At 41.3% G+C, this 22,249-nt stretch overlaps 1 protein-coding gene across 1 annotated transcript in view; it reads right to left on the bottom strand.

Annotated features, from left to right (window-relative positions):
• Positions 1-22,000, bottom strand: part of iqgap2 (IQ motif containing GTPase activating protein 2) — a 333,913-nt gene extending 311,913 nt beyond the window's left edge. Inside the window, exon 1 of the mRNA XM_048593829.1 lies at positions 21,833-22,000. Within this exon, the coding sequence (XP_048449786.1) occupies positions 21,833-21,875 (43 nt within the window). The 5' untranslated portion in view covers positions 21,876-22,000. The remainder of the gene's footprint in view (positions 1-21,832) is intronic.
• Between the last annotated feature and the right edge of the window lie 249 nt (positions 22,001-22,249).

Raw genomic sequence — 22,249 nt, 5'->3', positions numbered from 1 at the left:
TTGCTCTGCTCCAGCATTAAGTTTTGTTCAGAATATAATTATATTTTATTAAAAAGAGGATGTAATACCTCAATTACTAAAACTGAATTCCAGCTGCCACTTCTGAATTGTATTTCCCCATTGCACCAAAATTCTTTTGGAGGCCAAAGAGGGAAGCAATCTCAAGATCAATAAAGCTTTGACACACACTCTCCAGGGCAAAATCCAAATCATTGATATATGCTACAAACAGAACTGGCCTAAAATTCTGAGCTTTTGAAAACGTCACAGTTCCTACCCAATTCTTAATCCAAAGTGATATTTCTCATGTAATTTTGTTTTCTTCATCTCTGGCAATTTTACACATAATACCTTGTCAAAAATTCTTCCAAATGTTCACATATGCTGCATCTGCTCCATTTACCATTTGTGTACAAGCTCCTCCAATAATTCTGAACTTAAAGTAAGTACAGTATTGCACTTCTTTTGAAATCCACACTAAACGACCTGCCACTAATCTCTTTATCCAATTTAGGGTGAAATTACCATTATTTGACAGTTCTTAAAAACTTTTCCTTACCAGAGATGCGAGCTAAGCCAGGCATCTTCTTGCAGAGGGGTTTCTGTTTATGCTATTAGGGCCAGATCTTCTGGTAGAATAATTGTTTCCAGTTCCCCAGTATATTTCCCACGCTCCGCACTGCAATATGCACGCATTAATCTTTATTGCTTTAATTATAAAGATCAGATCCCTTGTCCCCTCACCTCCCCCACCCCCATAAGCTTTTACCCGAGCTACATTGAACCTTTCGTTTCAGTCTGATTATAGTCAATTTGATTTTGTTCTTCAAACCCATATCCCTCTTGCTAAATTGTTTTTGACATTATGTTCGTCATCTATTGGCTTCATCCTATTAGTTGATTATGATTGGTTTTACCTTCCCAATCGGACCCTTCCTTGTTTGAATGCAGTTTCCAGTTATTGATTTTGTCGTACATTAGCAACTTCCATCCTCGGGCAACTCTCTGCATAGAGTTTGCACATTCTCCCGGTGTCTGTGTGGGTTTTATCCGGGTGCTCTGCTTTCTTCCCACAGTCCAACGATGTGCAGATTATATAGATTGACCATGGGAAATGCAGTGGTTATGGGAGAGGCGGCGGGGGGGGCGGTTCTTGATAGGATGCTCTTTAGGTAGGTGGCATGGACTTGATGGATCAAATGGCATGCTTCCACTTTGTAGGGATTCTATCCTTTGATGCAACTCATCTTTGCAGAATAGCTCCCATCTAATGCAAAGTAGAAACTTCTTGCTGACACCACACTTTTAGCCTTGCACCAATTTTAAACCTCCCTGTTCTAGAACATAGAACAGTACAGCACAGTACAGGCCCTTCGGCCCACGATGTTGTGCCCAACTTTTTACCCTAATCCTAAAGGTCTATCTAACCTCCACCCCTACCTTATACTATCATCCATATGCCTATCTCATAGCTGCTTAAATGCCCCTAATAAGGCCGACTCCACTACCCTCTCCCGCAATGCATTCCAAGCCCCAACCACTCTGAGTAAAGAACCTACTTCTGACGTCTCCCCTATATCTACCTCCACTCACTTTAAAACTATGCCCCCTCATAATAGCTACCTCCACCCTAGGAAAAAGTCTCTGGCTGTCCACTCTATCTATACCTTTGATCATTTTGTACACCTCTATCAAGTCACCCCTCATCCTTCCTCATTCTCAAGAGAAGAACCCTAGCTCTCTCAACCTTTCCTCGTAAGACCTTCCCTCCATTCCAGGCAACATCCTGGTAAATCTCCTCTGTACCTTTTCCAATGCCTCCACATCTTTCCTGTAATGAGGCGACCAGAACTGGACACAATACTTCAGTTGTGGCCGAACCAGGCTTTTCCCCTTTCTGGGAACACGCTTTCATAGTAATCCCACCAAGAGTCTTTATTTTTCCCTACATGGAGCTAGAACTTCAAAGCTGGGTTACTCCTGTTCTAGTTTTCTCTCCTGTTCTTAAGGAAGTTATTCACCTCAGCCCCTCTTATGTGGTCCATATTTCTAATGGATTTGATGGTTTTCTAAATCCACGATCCAAAAGCCATTTTCACTTTTCAATGTGCTGTCATATCTCTACCTCAAGTGCTGAAATTTTGACTTTGTGTCATGTGAATTGGTAATGCCTCCCCAGATTTTTTTTTTTGTCAGCAACACCAAACAATCCAAACTTTTACATCCTTCAGGAATGTTTCAGAACAGTAGTTGTATATTCAGGTTTACCGAGTTTGACTTTAGACATAGGCCAAAGTTTAGTGCCCGATTAGGCAGCATTGCAATTTTATGGAAATAATGTTCTGACAAATCTATTGAGAGAGTTTTTCTTTTGAAGATGTAACAGGTAGGATAGATAAGGGTAATTCAGTGGGACACAGTATTTTTGGATTTTCAGGAGGCTTTTACAAAAGGTGGTCACACTATAGGTTATGTCCAAGAAATAGAACTGCAGTCAATAAATGCAGAGCTGGAAACGCACAGCAGGTCAGACAGCATCTGAGGAGCAGGGAAGACAATGTTCTGGGCTGAAACCCTTTGTCCAGTCCTGATATAGGGTTCTGGCCTGAAACAATGACTTGCCTGCTCCTCAAATGCTGTCTGACCTGCTGTTTTTCCAGCATCTGCAGTCCTTACTGTCTCCAACAGAACTGCAGTCTGTTTAACCCTCAGAGTAGAAATAAATAAATAAATGTAGAAATACTTTCCAGATGACAGATGCAACTACTGGAGTGATGCAAAGATCGATAGTTGGGTCCTATCTATTCATAATCTTGATTTGACAAGACTAGAAACATTCGGTATAGTTTTGATCTCCTTACCAATTAAATGCAACAGTAAAAAGCAATAAGGTTCGCTAAAGTAATTACTGGGACGAGAAAGCTTCCTCTCAGCAAAGATTAATGCGCTCTAGAGTTCCAAAAAGAGAGACATGGTTGAACTGAAAAATAAAACGGAGGGCAGAGTAAGGTGTTTTCCTGGTTGGGGGGGGGGGGGTCACCCATTTAGAACTGATATGAGATGTTTCTTCACTGAAAGACTTGTGAAACTTTGGAATTCTTTACCCCAGTGGGCTGTGGATACCAAGCTGGCAAATATATTCAAGACTGAAATTGATATATCTAGATTTCCTCAGTACCCAAGGATCTTTGGGGAGTCAGCAGGTAATTGCTGTGGAAGATCAGCATGATCCTAGTCAATGACAAGAGGGCTAGATGAGTTTTGTGACTTACTCCAACTCTGATTATGTCCTTGAAATAACAGTGAAGCTAATGGAACCCTTCAATATTTCTGAATAAATGGTACAGTATGAGTAACAGATGCACAGTTAAATGCAAATGTTGTTATAATCCCTGTAGGGGCCAAAACTTCCAAGAAGAAAGATAAATTTTCAGTTTCAGACTCAAAATCAAACATAAAACATTGCCTAGTAGGCAACTAATATGCCAAACCAAAAAAACAGGAAAAAAGCACTTTTTCCATGAACTAACACAACCAAACTATTTTATGATGCATTTTAACTCCTTGCAACAGGGGCTAAGTAGCCTCGAAGATCAACTCCGTCCACCTTCCCAATAGGTTCTCATTTCCCTGTTATGAGATCTTCCAACATCCTTTGAAAGCCATTCCACCCTACCTTCCAAGCATTCCCAAACAAAATAGTAGCGGTAGTGCCTACCAGTGGCTCCTTGTTCCTTAAATCTCCACAGATCCTGTCTGTTTGATCAAAGAACCAGTTCTCACCAGTACTTTGCTTTGTGGCTAGCACAAAACAGATTTTCTGTTTTTTGACATCTGTAGTTGTGACAAACAGTTGTACCACTTTTCCATCAAGGTGTGAAAACCATCAGTTTGCTTTCTTAGTGCTTCAGTTAGAGTACAATTACAATACTGATTAGACAGATTATACCCCTCATTCAGAATAATCTATCGTACCTAATGGTACATTTTAAAACATAATCTTATAAAGTTCTACATTTGCAGTAAGATCATGAGATAAAGATGAAGTAGGCCATTCAGCCCACTGAGTCTGCTCCGTCATTCCATGGCATCATGGCTGACAATATCAAAATTTACCAGCCAAATTGTGTGCTTTGTCATGACCTTCTCAAATATAATGTATTGCTTTTTACCTCCCCATTGTAGGTCCGGAACTTGCTTAATTACATGCTAAAAATTAATTAAATCTACAACAGATATTTAGGGCTACTAAACAGTACCCTAAGTAACCTTCTTAGTAATGTCACGACTGCTAATTACTTCCAATCAGTCTCTCTTACACTGAAAATTAACTTATGTGCTGTCTCATCTTACCTTCAGACTTTATTACCAGATTATAAATATAAATAAATAAATGTTACTACATTGACTTCAAGTAAAGGTCAGATACTAGAAATCCTGCAAGGAGCAACTCACCTCCTGACTCCCTAAAGCCTGTGCATCATCTACAATTTGAGAGCGTGATGGAATACTCTCCACTTGCCTGGATGAGTGCAGCTCCAACAAAACTCACAAAGCTTGACACCATCCAGGTCACAGCAGCCCACTTGACTGGCACCATGTCCACAAACATCCAATTCCTTTCACTGACGGTCAGCAGCAACAGAACTATGTATTATCTACAAGATGCATTGCAACAATTCACAAAAAGACCCTCAGATAGCACCTTCCAAACCCATGACCATTTCCATCTTGAAGTACAAGGGCAGCACATACATGGGAATACCACCAGCTGCGACTTCCCCTCTTACCCACTCACAATCCTGATTTGGAGTTATATCCCTGTACTTTCAGTGTCATTAGGACAAACTCCTGGAATTCCCTCCCAAGGGCATTTTTGGTTTACCTACAGAACATGGACTGTAGCAGTTCAGGAAGGCAGCTCATCACTACCTTCTCAAGAGCAATTAGCAATGGGTGATAACGCTTGCCCAGCCAGGGACACCTACATCCCATAAGTGAATAGAGGAAGAGAAAACAATTCATGTCAAATTTAAAAACATTTTTCTTTTCCTATGTGTTTGTTCCTTGCTCACCCTCCCTTCCTGAATCTAATATTGTTATTTCTATGCCCAAAATTAAGTTTGTTTATTTCTTGGTTCTCTTATTTATTTCATTTCTCGATCCTGAGTAGACTGCAGTGGTTCAAGAAGGCTGCTCACCACTTTTTAGGAACAATTAGAGATAGCCAATAAATGCTGGCCTAGCCAATCACGCCCAAGAAAGCATATTTTTAAAAAAATTAAAAAGTTTAAAAAAAAATGAACTTTATGCAACGTTCATTTATCATCTAAACTTGCCCATGTTACTTCATGGTTATATAGTATCTTAAAAATAATGCCTAATCTTCTAAATTCAACCCATTAAAAGTTATGCACAAATCTCAAATTAAAGCCATAGTAAATAATGTTCACCTCAGGGAAGGGGAACATGCTTGCTTTAAATATAACATTCGATTAATAGAATCTGGTATTTCACTTAAAGCGTTCCCTTTCATTTCTGTTTTCCTTCTGAAACAGTGACACAGCCATTCAAACTACTTGTTTTGGTGACTGAACAGAAGGTTACTTAAACCTTTCTATCCAGAAAAATCTTGCAGACAACTCACTGACATCACATGGAAACACAGTATCTCCATTCAATCTGTTCTCACATAAGCAACATGATCCCAGATGGTGTTAGTGTAATTGTGGTCTTTACTTCCGACACACAAACACATGGCAGGGCATTGCAAACAGAACTCTTTCCATGTGAATTCCTTCAAGTCTCCATACCTCTAAAACACAGTTCAGTAATCTACAGAACACAGTTTTTTAAACAATGTCTGCGGAGAATTTAAAAATTAGTTTTCCATGTGATATAATTCTAATAAGGATTCTAAACCAAGTGCACAAATATAGAACATACTATCCTGATTAAAGTGGGTCCCAAGGTTCGATCCCAAGCCTAATCTTTGCCAAACTGTTTGAGGGGAGGTAGAGGAGCAGACCTATATCTGATCTTGAAGCTCCTGGACTAGAAGGTGGTAGATTTGACATCATTGGGGTTGGCACGGTGGCTCAGTGGTTAGCACTACCGCCCCACAGTGCCAGGGACCCGGGTTCGATTCCAGCCTCAGGCAACTGTGTTGAGTTTGCACATTCTCCCTGTGCCTACATGGATTTTTTTTTGGGTTCTTCGTTTTCCTCCCAGAGTCCAAAGATGTGCAAGTTAGGCAGATTGGCCATGCTAAATTGCCTATCGTGTCCAGGGATGTGCAGGCTAGGTGGGATAGCTATGGGAAATGCAAAGTTACAGGGATAGGGTAAGGGGTTGGGTCAGGTGGGATGCTCATCCAAGAGCTGGTGTGGACTCAATGGGCCAAATGGCCTGCTACCACACTGTACAGATTATATGAGGACATAACTAGGATAAAATTTGCCATGGAGAGAATTTGCATTGTCCCTCTTTGCAGCTACATAAGCTGCCAAAATTTAGTACCAACTCATGAGATTACAATCCAGCACAATTTCCAAAAGAGAAGAGAATTGAGGGTCACCAAATAAGCTCCAAATCTGATCATCATTTAACCTCGGGCGCCTTTACATTTTGAAATTTATCAACTTTTAAAATCTCTGTTACAAGACAACAAGGATCAGGAAATTTGATGACTGGACATGGAACAAAAAAAAAGACATCAGCGGAAAAAGAAGCAAGAATAGGACATTTAGTGCAACCTTTCTCATCTGTTGAATGTGGTTGAACTGTAAAATTATAAAATATAAACACAACAAATGGAGCAAAGAAAAGTCAATTTGGAGGCTTGTTCTGCAAAATCTGTTTAGAAAGTTTGCCCACCCAGCTATAAAAGTCAAATCATTGCGAAACACTGGAGGATGACTCACACTTTGCAAAAGCAGACATTACATTTACACAAGATTCCATCTAAGAACTAAATGGCATACTTCAAATTATGACAGAAATTATCAATGGAGTGGGTTTTGAGTGGCTGATCAAGGCAATGACCTCAGACCTCAGGGGAAGTCCCATTAGAGAACATCTGCAAAGAGATTTTTTGTGCTTAATAAGAGAAATAAGGACAGGCTGAGGCCCAAAGACAAGCACCAACTCAAAATAAAAAGAATTCCATGTCATACATATAAACACTATAGATTTAAAAGATAACCTCTAGGTACATAACTAAAAAAACAAACCTCAAATGAAAAAAAATAGGAAGAACTGCAACAGTAATAGTAATTTGATATGTTTATTAACCTTAGCTCAGTCAGAAAGATAGCTGTGGTTGTTGGAGGTCAGTTATCTCCGTAGGAGTTCCTCAGACTAATTTCCTTGGCCCAACCATCTTCGATTTGGTGGGGGGGGGTAGGTGGTGGTGGTGGAAGGAGAGGGTGACGGCAAGTGATGAAAGGAGTGGGCAGACGAGGGATTGCAATAGTAAGCCAGGACAGAAGAGAGGCTGAATGAGAGCCAACAGTAGGAGGGTATGCATAGGTTGTACTGAAAGCCATCCCTGTAATGTGATAATAGGACTAAGAATTGGCTGGCTGCTCTGAATGAACCCATGCTATGACAGGATCTGGATATTGGGGTGGGTAAGGAACAAACAAACAAACAAACAAACAAACAAACATCGAAGGACGGAATCAGGTTTTGAAAGTTATTGAACCGAACATTGAGTTCGAGAAGCTGCAGGGTCCTCAAACTGGACCACTGCAGCAGACCTGCAGCTGAAATGTTGGTCAGAGAACACGATGGTGCGTTGAAATAGCAGGCAACTGGAAGCTTTCTGAAAAAAAGAAGTTGTTAAAAATAAACAAATATTAAACTAAATCGCCTGGTCTATCAAGTCCTATTTAGAACAAGGATGAAACATTTGCAATCTTCCAAATCATTTGGCATGACCAGCCAGCTAAGGAGGGTTGCAGAATTGCAGCTAACACCTCTGCAATTTCTACCCTCACTTCCTTTGACAACCTAGGATACATCCAATTCAGACTGGTCAACTACTGTACTTGCTGCTCGCTCATCAACATCTGATATCTTGACAACTTCCTACTCATTAGTATTTACCACAACTGTGGTAAATACAAATACAAAATACTCAATTAGTACTTTAATCTCCAATCACAAGCACCTCATTTTTGATCTTCAGTCAGCTACATCACTCTCTGACAATCCATTTATTTTGAATATACATGTGAAGGATCTTTGGATTCTGTTCTGCAGAATCACATCAAGATTCAAGCATAGAAGACAATAATGGAGCAACTCTGCGCAACATGAACTTCAGTTCAACAAATACACCATCGCTCTCACTGAAATGTCAAGCAGGTTAAAAATAAACACGAGTTAGGACTGTATCATTTGCTCTTCAAATGGTTTCCTAATCTCATTATTGGGGCACAGTAATTCAAAGTAATTGTTCAAAGGTGTTCACCGACTAACAAGTTTGTTATAGTTCAAAACTCTTCGCAAGGCATGGAAAAATTTGTACAGCCTGTGTTTATATGTTGAACACATTGTGAATTTTTCACAAGACAACTATAGGATGCAGTGAAACAATCCAAATGGCCACATGCTCAACACAAAAAGATTCAGCGTCCTCAACGAGTGCGTTGATAAGACAGATGAAAGCAATGGCTCATCTCAAGGGCACTGCTGCATTTCTTGGAAACAATTAATTTCTTTTTCCAAACTTTCCCTGTTTAACCAAAGTTCCCTTCTTCTCAACTCCAATGCTGGATATCTTATCTCGTCAACGTTTTTAATTACAATGCTGAACATTTAACCGAGTGATCAATTGCGCTCAGTCCCAGAAAAGCTGGTACTAAAGGCTATATGTTCCCTACGTCCTAATTCAGGAAAGAACAATGAAGTCTGTAAATTCCAAGAAATAGTTTTTATTCTTTCTTGAAATGGGAGTTCTCCTAAAATCAGTACTGGTTGCCCATCCCTAATTTTCTTCAAAACATTTGCAATCCATCTGAACGCTCACCCTGCTATTAGGAAGGGCGGTTCAGGATCTGGACCCAGTGACAGTGAAGGAAAGGCAACATAGTTCCAAGTAAAGTTGGCGTATGGCTTGCCAGGGACCTGCAAGCGATGGTGTTACTATACATCTACTGCTTTTGTCTTAGTGGTAGAAGTCTCAGGTTTAGAAGTTGCTGTTGAAAGAACTTTGAGTTTGCCAGTGCAAACTTTCTGACACTGTCCTTTGAGGAAGGAGTGAATATTGAAGATGGTGAATAGGGTACAAAACAAGCAAGGTCTTCTGTCCAGCAAAGTGTTGTGTTTAGAGCATTTTTGGAACTGCAGCTTCCAGATAATTGTACGACTTTCCATCACACTCCGAATCTGTGCCTTGCACGTTATAGACAAGCTCTGGGGATCCAGGAGGGGTGTTATTCTGTGCGGGATTCCCAGTCTTTGATCTGGCTTTGTGGCAGTATTTAGTCTGACTGGCTCAGTATACTTTCTTAAAAATTGATTAACTCCACTTAATTACAAGATTCAATGGACAACAAAAGCTCAATCTACAGGTGATAATATGGAATACAGTCAAACAAAATGTGAAAAACATCACAGTCAACTTGTGTAACTCGGTGAGTCAGTTCCAACTCTAATTGTAAATTGATCTTTCACTTATGGTTCACCAATATCAGCCAATGCCAATACCATTATTGAAACAATGCAATGTCAATTATTGATTTACATGAAAGAGATCAGTGCCTTAGCTTTCTTAGCTCCAGCATTAATGAACAGAGAATACAAAGATTGAGTGGTCATGTGACTTAAACTGGAGCTGCTGGACTCTGGCCCCCAATACAAATTCCCAAACATCTGAATCAATTTCAAAACACAACTGCCCTAGTGTTCCACTGTAGACCATTTCTCAGAACAGCTCTAACCAATGATCAATTGTCTGTCTGACCTGAACTGCATCCTCAATGAGCTGGAACTTGGAACTTTTTGCCCGGAGAATCAAGTGAATTAAGAGACATTTTTAAACCGTACACTATGTTCCCAACAAATCTTAATGCTAAGCTTGACAAAGGCAACACAACTCTGCAACTATGGGTATTCTGCAAACAAAGACAACACTGTTTGTGAAAGTCTGTCATTAGGTGCGATGCATGTCTTGCAACCAAGCACAGCAAAAAGCCACCAGAGAGAAAACAGATACAAACCATCTTCTGTTTTGCTTGCCTCTTACTTGTTTAGGAATCATCTCACTGGAATAGCAGCCTTCTGATTTGCGAGATGATACCATTGTTCGCGGTGACTAGTCAAAATTCTGGAACTCTTTCCCTAATAGCATTATGAGTGTACCTGCACCAAATGGACTACAGCAATTCAAGAAGGTTCATCATCTTCTCAACTAGGGACTGGCGATAAACACTGGCCCAACCTACAGGAGTATGAGTATGTATGAGTAAAGAAAAACTACAGCACACTTAAAGATCACCTGACGTCGCTGAGCAGCTGCTCTCCGGCATGGCTATCTCTGCTAGATTTGATCGTATTGGATCAAGAAACTGCACAATCCTCTGCACGCTTAGTCCAAAGCTAGAGGGCGTAGGTTTAAGGTGAGAGGGGAAAGATTTAAAAGGGAATTAAAGAGGCAACCTTTTCAAGCAGAGGGTGGTGCATGTATGGAATGAACTGCCTGGAGAAGTGGTGGAGGTGGGTACAATTACATTTAAAAGACATCCGGATGGATACATGGATACAAAAGGTTTACAGGCATATGGGCCAAATGCTGGCAAATGGGACTAGATTAATCTGATCAGCGCCAACGAGTTGAACTGAAGGGTCTGTTTCCATGCTATACATCTGTGACTCTTACTCAGACCCTTTGCACATCCAGTCTAGCATTTTGTATCCTCTTGCTGCCTCTGATGGCCTTCCAAACAGACAGACAGCAACTATCTCCTAGTTATCAATGTTAATGTTAATGTCTGGCAGTTTCACCTCTCAGTTGCAGGTGTTCTGGTGACTCAGTGGCCAATTCACAGTCTAGAAAGTCTCAGGGTACATGACCTTCATCTATCTGAGGAAGATGGTCAAGACAACACACACATGAACGCGATGGGTCATCTCAAGAGCATTGCTGCATTTCTTGGAAACAATTAACCTCTTTTTCAAAATTTCCTTTCTTCACTAAAGTTTCCAGCTTCTCACAACTCCGATGCTAGACATCTGTTCATCTCATCAATATTTTTAATTATGATGCTGAACATTTAAATCGAGGGAGTGAGTGATGATGTGCTCTCAGGCCCGCTATATCTTAATTTATGAAAGAATAATAAACAATAATTTTTATTCTTTCTTGGAATGGGAGTTCTGTTCCTAAAATAAACATTTTCATTGTCTATCCCTAGTTTCCTTCAAAACAGCTGCAATCCATCTGGTGCAGGCACACTCACCCTGTTCAGAAGGGTGGTTCAGGATCTGGACCCAGAGAAAGTGAAGGAAAGGCAATATAGTTCCAAGAAAGGTTGGTGTATGGCTTGCCAGGGACTTGCAAGCAATGGTGTTACTATACATCCACTATTTTTGTCTTAGTGGTAGAAGTATCTTGTTGAATCATCACATTGAGATAACAAGAGTTGGTGACTTTCATTGTAATATTGTTCATCAGCACTGCCAGCATATTGTAAATGCTCAAATCAGCAGCATTTGCAAGTAGGCTTAGAGCTGCAATAGCTACCTGCTGGTTGTTGTTTGCAGAGACAATGACTGGCTGTGCGCTGTTAAGCTGCTGAACGCTTAAAGACTCGATTAACAAGTAGGTTTATTTCATATTACTTAGTAGCTATTAATGTTATGTCAAAGATACATGATGAATCAGGCCCAACTCAAGCAAACAGTGACCAATATGTTGAAACATAGAAAATAGGAGTAGGAGTAGGCCATTCAGCCCTTCAAGCATTCTGTTATTCAATACAATCATGGCTGATCATCCAATTGCTTTCTGTCCAGACACTTTGATCCCTTTAGCCTCAAGAACTATATCTAACTTCTTCTTGAAAACATTCAATGGTTTGGTGTCAGTCACATTCTGTGGAAGAGACTTCCACAGGCTCACCACACTCTAGGTGAAGAAATTTCTCCACATCTCAGTCCTAAATGGCTTACTCCACATCCTTAAACTGTGACCCCTGATTCTGACTCCCTGGTCATTAGGAGCAGCCTTCCTACGTTTACCTTCTCTGGTCCTTTGGTCTCCTTTGTTGATGACATGATCTTTTCAGAGTTGTAAGAGAAATGTCAGTTGTAGATCTGCCAGTTCTGAAACCAGCCTGGAATTCAGGGAAGTTACATTCAGCCAGAATCTGCAGTCTGAAAAAGGGCAAGTACGGAAAAGTACTTTTCCCTCAAAGCTCAGAAGGGAGCAGTCCTCTGAAGAGCATCACACCCAGAACCAGTCCAATACCCTATCCCTGCATTTCCCACGGCTAATCCACTTAACCTGCTCAGCTTTGCTGTGTTCTGTGGGAGGAAACTGGGGCAGCCAGAGGAAATCCACGTGGACACAGGGGGAACGTCTCTGTGCAGTTTGCACAGTCGCCCGAGGCTGGAATCAAACACAGCTCCCTGGCAGTGTGAAGCAGCAGTACTAGCCACTGAGCCACCACGCTGCTGCCCACCACGCAGATGTTGTAGGAGACCCGGATTCCCTTTTTTTGATGAGTTCAGGCAGTATAGCCTCAGCAGCTGGAGCTTTTCACACAAGAAGTGAATCAATAGTTTGTTCAACTCCTCCACTGTGGGTTTGAGATCCAGTTCTGCCATTGAAAGGCAGCTTTCAACAGTGTCTTGGTCCGCAGTGTTCAAATTAGTGTACAACAACATTATGGTCACCTAACCTCCCAACAGTTTATTGCATTTGGTGATGTTCTCCCCCATATTCCGTTCCAATGGAGCCATCTCCTTTGCCAGAGGACTTGTTACCTTTTTGAATATGCCCCTTCAAGTTCCCAATGTTGAACGGCACTGAGATTCTGGCCTAGTTGTAACCAGTAGTCAGTGCACCACCAAAACGTCTGCTGGCCTTCACTTCAAGCAGCTGTTAGTTCTTTGAGAATCTTCTCGCTCTTTGTAATTCAGAGAGTGTGCTGACTGACACAATCAGACACAGCTCCCTCAAAACAGTAGCCTTGATTTCCATCAGCAGTGGCAAGGATGTTGGCAGGGTGTTTGACAACAGGCTTAATCACAGTGAAATGGAGTCAGTCCTTGTCACGTTGCTACAAAAGTGCAGATTACAAGCAAACAGAAGCTCATTCATTCCCCTATTTGGCCAGTCATACAAACTAACTCACCAGCTGAGGTTCGGCTAATTCATAAGAGCTCATCAGGTAGCGGCAATGTAAAAACTCATCAATCCACTGTGCCAACAGGAAACAGTGGGTGGGCATAAATAGATTTTCAGGCTTGCGTGTAACAAATGAACAGCCACAGTAATTAGTGCTGGGGCCTCAACTACTTACAATCCAATGAAATAACTCAGATGAAGGGACCAAATACTAAACTTGCTGATGATGCAAACATAGGTTGGAAAGTAAGTTGTGAAGAGGACAATAGAGGGTACAAAAGCATACAGTTGAGTGAAATGAGTGGGCAGAAAATTGACAGATGTAGTATAAAGTGAGAAAAAGCAAACTTGTGATAAGGAGAAATTTCTTCATCTAGAGGGTTGAGTGCCTGTAGAATTCTCTGCCACCGAAAATGGTGGTGGCCAAAACAGTGAATGTTTTCAAGAAGATTTAGATATCGTGTTTGGGGTTAAAGGAATCAAAGGGTACGGGGTGGAAATAGGAACAGGGTACTGAGTAGGATAATCAGCCATGGTTATACTGAATGGCAGAGCAGGCTCAAAAGGCCAAACAGCCTACTCCTGCTCCTATTTCCTCTGCTTTCTAGGTTTGTCCACTTTGGCAGGAAGAAAAGCAATACATTTTATTGGATCAAGATTGCAGAATTCAGGGACAGAGGAGTGTTCTGATACATAAAAAAAAAGTTAACATGCAGGTATTGCGAGTGATTAGGAAGACAAATTGAATGTTGTATATTGTGGGGGAACTTGAATACCAAAGTAGGATGTTTCATTACAGATGTATCGAGCGCTGGCAAAGCCACTTCTGAGTACTGTACAATTTTAATTCCTTACTTAAGGACAGAAGTAAATGTATTAGTGTCATACAGCAGGGGGGCAGTACGGTGGCTCAGTGGTTAGCACTGCTGCCTCATAGCGCCAGGGACATGGGTTCGATTCCACCCTCAGGCGACTGTCTGTGTGGAGTTTGCACATTCTCCCCATATCTGCGTGGGTTTCCTCCGGATACTGCGGTTTCCTCCCCCAGTCCAAAGATATGCAGGCTAGGTGGATTGGCCGTGCTAAATTGCCCACAGTGTTCAGGGATGTGTAGCTTGGGTGGGTTATAGGGGAATGGGTCTGGGTGGGATGCCCCAAGGGTCGGTGTGGACTTGTTGGGCCAAAGGGCCTGTTTCCACATTGTAGGGATTCTATGAAGATTCTATGATTCTATGAAGCATGGAAACATACCCTTCAGTCCATGCCAAACATAATCCCAAACCAAACTTGTCCCATCTGCCTGCTCCTGGCCCTATCCCTCCAAACCTTTCCTATTCATGTACTTATCCAAATGTCCTTTAAACGTTGTGATTCTACCCACAGCCACCAGTACTTCAGGAAGTTCATTCCACACCCGAACCACCCTCGGCGTAAAAAATTTGCCCCTCATGTCTTTTTAAAATCCCTTATCTCACTGTAAAAGTGTGCCCCCTAGTTTTGAAATCCCCCATCCTCAGGAAAAGACAACTACCATTAAGTCTATCTATACCTCTCATTATTTTATGAACTTCTATAAGGTCGCCTCTCTACCTCCTACTCTCCAGGTGAGAACAGTCCCAGCCTATTTTTATAACTCAAGCCTTCCATACCTGGTAACATCCTGGTAAATCTCTTCTGAACCCTCTCCAGCTTAATAATATCCTTCCTATAACTGGGCAAACAGAACTGGACATGGTATTTTAGAAGGGGGCTCACCTATTTGGTGCAGTTCAGATGAGGTTCACTTGACTGATGCCTGGAATCGGGTGGTGGAGGGAGTGGAAGGAAAGGGGGTGGAATTGTCCCATGAGGAAAAGTTTGACAGGCTGCACCACAATCCATTGCAATTTAGAACCATAAGAGGTGATCTTATTAAAACATAAAATTCTGAGGACACTTGACAAGGAGGACACTGAAAGGACGTTTCAGTTGTGGGATAGACTAGAATGAGGCAGCACACGTTAAATTCAGATAGAACTGAGGAGTTTTTTTTCTGTCCTGAATGGTCATGTGATTTGGGTGTTCTCTTCCCCAGAGAGCAGTGGAGGTAAGAATGGAGAATACTTTTAAGGCGAAATTAAATAGATTCTTGACTAACAAGCTTATAACAGGTATACAGGAATTTACTGTTGTGGCTAATACCAGGTTGGTCATGATTGTACTGAAGAGCAGCACATGTTCAATTGGCTGTTAGGCCTACGCCTACTTCACATTCAGATGTGAGTACGTACTTATGGCCAAGTATCAACCTGCTATTTATTTGGTTACGTTTCAGTATCTGTTATATACGGAATGGTTCTAAAAGAGCTAATGCTGAAGATGACGTTAAGCTCCACCCAAACTGATGTCATCATAAGGACAGAGATGGGGGAAGTCAGAACAGCTATGGATCTTAAGGAAGACAGGCCAATCCATCCAGGTCTCCTCAATTTTTGTAATAATGTCTATTGTACCAATGTAAGTTGTACCTGATATCATGCAATTAACTACGTCTTAAACAAGAGCCCCTTTTCACTTGACCATGTTACCACACTAGACAAGGCAGACCCTATCAATTCCAACTTATAAAAGGCAGCAATTCTACCTTACCATGGTGGTCTGAAAATATTTTAGCTACACTGCACGATAATATTGACAGCAGGTCAGGGGCAAATGGAATTCAATTCCGAAAAAAGAACGCATGCACGAGGTTGCAAATGTTATTGCAAGTATGAGAGTGATTGGTGATAAATTTTCAACGGACAAATAAAACAAGGGAGTTAATATTAAACACAATCCTAGGAAGTACACAGGGATCTCGGTGTGCAAGTCCACAGATCCTTGAAGGCTGAAGGATAGGTCAATAAGGTGGTTAAGAAGGTTTATAGGATAATGCCTTTATTATTAAGACATTGATACAGATGCAAGGAGGGTATGGTTTTAAGGTAAAGCATGAGAGGGTTAAAGGGATTTGAGGAAAAAAAAACTTTTCATCCAGAGGGTTGGCGGTATCTAGAACTCTCTGCCTAAAAAGCTGATAGAGGTGGGAAGCCTCAGAACATTTAGATGAATACTTGAAATGCCACAGCATATAAGGCTATGGGCTAAGTGCCAAAAAATTGGTATTAGAATTGATAGTTTTGATGGCACTGAAAGAGGTCCTTTGGTCCATTGCGCCAGTCAAACTATGACCATTACAACAGTGTCCAGCTGAACTGCAGCAGAAAATTCCTAAGAAAGCTGTTGTAGTGCAAATATTTGAAGTGTAAAACTCAAAATTTCATGCACAACATACAGAAACTGATTTGAAAATACTATATATAAATGACAAATTAAAACATTAATCTATTCATTTGTTTGAGATCTTTAATTACCGACACAAATGTGGAGTCTGAATGGCGTAAAAACATTTGACTAAAATAAAGTTCACATTCAGTTCTGTTAATTGAATCAAACATTTCCTTCCACCAAACTAAGTTTAGCTAGAACTGAAGGTTTTCAGAAGTGTCATAAAAGCATGATTTGTTCCTTCAGTCACACCACAATCTGATGCACAGCACAATATTTCAATGCCATTGAACTGCACATCTACTATAATTAGTTGTCTTATTCATTAGCCCACTAGTTCATGCCTCACTCAAAAATGAAGACTGAGGTTTCAACATACTAATCACCATATTGAGATTCCTATGAATTCATTAATCAGAATTTGAAGCTTAGAATTTTCCTGTGTTCAATATAATGGCTTCTCTACCTCACTTTCCTTCCTACGCCTGCATCTTTACCCCTGGTGTGCCCTTTGGGTTTGTTCAAAGCTGCCTCCTATTGCGCACCTGCACACTGTCCCTTACATCAAAAAACATGGCTAGTTTTCAGATGAGTTCTGATAACATCCAGCTATACCTTACTGCCATCTTGCTCAACTCCTCCAGTGTTCTAAATTATCGGACTACTTATCTGATATCTTGGATTGAATAGCACAAGTTTCCTCCCAATTAAACACTGCAAAAACTAAAGTAGTTGTTTCTGGTCCCTGCTCCAAACTCCATTTCCCTAGCTACAAACTCCATTCTTCTCCTTAGAGACAGCTCATTCACGACACTGGTGTTCTATTTGACACAAAGGTAAGTTTCCAAACACCAATTCATGCCATCACTAAGATCATTTATTTTCACTTCTTTAATGTAACCTGACTTCACCCCTGTCTCAACTCTCATCTGCCGTGAAAAGTCTCATTCATTCCTTTGTTACTCCATTCTTGACTATTCAATGCAGTCCTGGCTGGTCTCCTATATTTTCCTCTCCATGAACGCTGCTGCCTGCATCTTAACTCAAACTTGATCCCAATTATCTTTCACCCCTGTGCTCACTGATCTATACTGTCAAGCAACACCCTGCTCTGAAAATTCTTGACCTTCTTCTGAAATCTCTCCAATGCCTCATTCCTATCACCAGGTAAATTACTGTAATCTTGTCTACCATCCCCTATGAGATATCTGTGCTCATCCAATTCTGGCGGAGTCTACCTGATTTTTTTTTTTTTTTTAAATTGAGTCATGCGATGTGGACATCACTGTCTATGATAGCATTTATTGCCTGTCCCTAGTTGCCTTTGAGAAGGTGGTGGTGAGCTGCCTTTCGAACCATTGCAGTTCACCTGCTGTGGGTTAACTCACAATGTCATCAGGGGGCAAATTCCAGGATTTTCACCCAGCGACAGTGAAGGAACAGCAATATTTGCAAGGTGAGTGGCTTAGAGGAGAACTTGAAACTGGTACTTCCCATATATCTGTTGCCCTTGTCCTTCTAGATGGAAGTGGTAATGGGTTTGGAAGGAGCTGTCTGAGCATCTTTGGTGAATTTCTGCAGTGCATCTTGTAGATAGTACACATTGCTGCTACTGAGCGTCAGTGGTAGAGGGAGTGGATGCAGTCCCAATCAAGCAGGCTGCTTTGTCCTGGATGGTGTCAAGCTTCTTCAGTGTTGTTGGGGTGCACTCATCCAGGCAAGTTGCGAGTATTCCATCACACTCCTGACTTATGCCTTGTAGATGGTAGACAGGCTTTGGGGAGTCAAGGGGTGAGTTACTCTCCTGAGTACTCCTAGCCTCTGACGTGCTCTTCTAGCCACTGCATTTATGTGGTGAGTCCAGTTGAGTTTCTGGTCAATTAGAACCCTCAGGATCTTGAGTGGGGGATTCAGTGATGGTAACACCATTGAATGTTAAGGGCAGTGGTTAGATTGTCTCTTATTGGTGATGGTCATAGTGTGGCATGTGTGTCGTGCAAATGTTACTTGCCACTTGTCAGCCCAAGCCTGGATATTGTCCAGATCTTGTTGCATTTGGACATGAACTGCTTCAGTATCCGAGTCACTGCAAATGGTGCTGGGCATTATTCAATCATCGGCGAACATCCCCACTTCAGACCTTATGTTGGAGGGAAGGCTATTGATGAAGCAGCTGAACATGGTTAGGCCCAATATGCTACCTTAAGGAACTTCTGCAGAGATGTCTTGGAACTGAGATGACTGACCTCTAACAATCACGATCATCTTCCTGTGTGTCATGTAAGACTTTAACCACTGAAGAGTTTGTCCCCAGATTCCCATCGATTCCAGTTTTGCCAGGGCTCCTTGACGCCACTCTGTTGAATGCAGCCTTGATATCAAGGGCTATCACTCTGACCTCACCTAGATGCTTTATTCCAGATTTTTATTGACTTCAAATTCCACCATCTACAATGGTAGGATTCAAATCTAGGTCCCAGGATTAATAACAATGATACCACTAGGCCATCTCCTTTAAATACTACATCTTCATGGTGATATCTTCAGCTATCTAGGACCTAAGTTCTGATATTTCCTCCCTATATCTCTACATCTTGACATCACAGAAAACACTTCTTAAAATCTACATCTTTGACCAAGCCTTTAGTCATCTGATCTAACGTACCCTTAAGTGATTGTGTCCTCATCACAAAACAAAATATGACACCAATGACATGAGTGATCATTGATAATTCCCCTAATGGCACAAGCCAATACTCTGATGGCATGGTTCAAATCCCAACATGGCAGCAAGAAGAATTTATGTTCAATTAATAAAATTGACTTTGATATCTAGTCTCAATAATGGTGACTGTGAAACTAACAGCAATTGCTATAAAGATCCATCTGGTTCAATGACCTTTAGAGAAGGATCATGTCATTCATACCTTGTCTGGCCTACATGTGAGGTCTGTAACAGTGTAATTGGCTGTTAACTGTCCTCTGAAATGTGCATGCAAGCCATTCAGTTCAAAGTCAACTCAAGATGGGCAGCATATGCTGGCTTTGCCATCAACACCCACATCCCATGAAAAATTAAAAGAACTGCTGCTACGGGACATTTAATTATGTTGTGACGGGCCACTATTCCTTCAACGAGTAGAAATTATAAACAATAGTGAGAAATTATCTGAGAAAGTCTAATTACTATTTAAATGATATGGAATCAAAGATACATGATCCTAACAGTACCAACTTGTACCCATTAAAATAAGTAATCAAAACATAGCTCTCCCTATAATTCAATAACTGAGGTCCGCAAATCATTAACGAAATTGTTCGCCTCCACGACTGGGACTGACATGTGGACAGTGTTTAAAGAAACTCAATAAACTTTTAAAATGTTAGACAAATAAAATGAAAAATATATACGTTTTACAAACAAAAACAGGATATATCAAAAGCATGCTCAAAAATTTCACACCACAGGCAAAATAGAGGATTGATGCATTTTGATATCAGCAGGCTAAAATCCAGGGCTGAAGTTCAAAGTTTGCAAAGTTTATGTTTTACCTGCTTAAACCAATAACATTCAGATGGGTGGGCAGCTCAAGATGCTCTTATTGAACCCTAAATACACAGAGACCAGCATATTATTTTTCTACATGCTTTTGACCATAAGAAATGTGTAGGGCATTTATTGAATTACCATTCTATGAAATTGTGGCTGATCCAGACAGCTGCTCTTAATAGCAATAGTCCTATTTTCCTAGATTTCTTTAGCTTACACAAATTTACTCTGATTTGAATGTAAGCAACAAGTGACCATCCAACATTGAGATATTCAAAGACTCTCAATCATGTGAATGAAGAAATTTCTCATCTCAATAATAAATAGCTGACCCCCTTATTATAACACTTGGGCCAGAATCTTCTGTGCTTCTCAAACCCACAGGTTCTGAAACAGTTTTCAGGTTCCAACCCCATCCACCGTGCCCACTGCTCACTCTGAAATCTTACAAGAGATGGCCAGTTAACAGGCCATCTCCACATTCACCAGCTAATCAAGTACAAACATAACAGAGGGCCAAAGAGAGCATTCTCCCAGCTTGTACCCTGTGTAGTCTACACACTGCAATTACATTCTCTTTCATTTTTTAAAACATTTAAATCAAGCTACTCAAATCAGAAAACAAATCTCCCAATCCCAGATGCTACATCCATTTGGGCGGGAGAGGGGAAAAATCTTCCCCCAGGTATGGAAACTAAATCTGTACACAGTATTCCACGTGTGGTGTCACCAATAGTTGTAGGAAAGTTTCTTGCATGTTCTGACAGCAGAAACAGTAACAAGGGTGACATTACGGCTCTTCTCCTATCACCAGACAAAATTGAGAGAATGAAGGCTTCAAAACATGCAAATTAGTTAACAGGTGGTTCAAAGTCATTTCCTTTTTTGGTTTGTCACCACCCCACCCTATTAAAAAGGGAGAAGCTGGGTCAGTTTCAAGTCGGTAAAAGTTTGTGCACATCTTTATAACAGTGAAAGATTACTGAAAAATTAAAGGATGAAGATATGTTCAGGAATACAGAAGCTACCATGTGTTCAAAGTACACTGTACGGAGGTACCCGCGCCCTTACTGCGTAAGAGCCCTCAACGAGTGAGTGAGTCAGTCCCCTGTGATCGCCAACTGCACACAGGAGGAACCTTCAATTCGCCACCAGATCTTGCCTCTGATCAAATCCCAATTTGGGCGTACTCTCTCCTTCAGTGTTCGAAGTTTAAAAATTGCAATTGAAAAATGTAAAACAAAATCTTTAGGGGCGAGGGAACACGTTTCAGATTCAACGAAGCAAAGATGCGAGACGCACAAAAAAAGTAATTTCGAGAGGAAACCGGAAATCTAAAAGACACGTCCCCTTGTGAAGCTGCACACACGAAAAAACTTAAGATATATAAAAGAAGAAACGTTTTCTATATTGCAGACACCCAGCCCGATTAGTTTACTGCTACAGAATTGGAATGACCCTTTCAGGGTAGGGGAGGTGGCTTCAAATGTCGTTTGCATCTTTGTATCTATTTCTGTGGCAAAAGTTGTTGCAGCTTGCCCGGGAGTCGCGTGTTGTGGATATAAAGTAGCGCGGGGCTGCAGAGTGCCATTCTCAAAACCTGGAACAAGGTTACTCACATCCATAGCGGGGTCTGTGCAAAGTCAGGTTCTCCTCATACATCCTCGCCTCACTGCGCTCACTCCGGATTGTGTATACACACGTCCCGCACTGACTCTCAGCCTCTCTTTCTCCTCCCCTACACTCAGCTTCCTTCACCGTCCCGTTATACCGTGGGGAGCAGCGCCTCTCCCCGGCCACTGTGTCTCTCGCAGCGGCCCCTGTTGGCTTATACAGCCCGTTACACCCCGCAGCAGCTGGACTGCACGTTTTTAGTGGCTGGGGTATCAGGCCCAAGGGAAACCGTGTTTAAGAAGCTCCCCCGTCAAGCAACTCGGGAATTCACTCCTATAGGATTTCCACTCTCACAGTATGGGATGACTTTCTTCACACAGTAAGTTCGGAAGTGGGAATATTCACGGATGATTGCACAGTGT

This window comes from Rhincodon typus, chromosome 3, assembly GCF_021869965.1.
Source record: "Rhincodon typus isolate 14 chromosome 3, sRhiTyp1.1, whole genome shotgun sequence".
Classification (NCBI taxonomy): domain Eukaryota; kingdom Metazoa; phylum Chordata; class Chondrichthyes; order Orectolobiformes; family Rhincodontidae; genus Rhincodon; species Rhincodon typus.
This window is presented reverse-complemented; position numbering and strand designations above follow the sequence as displayed.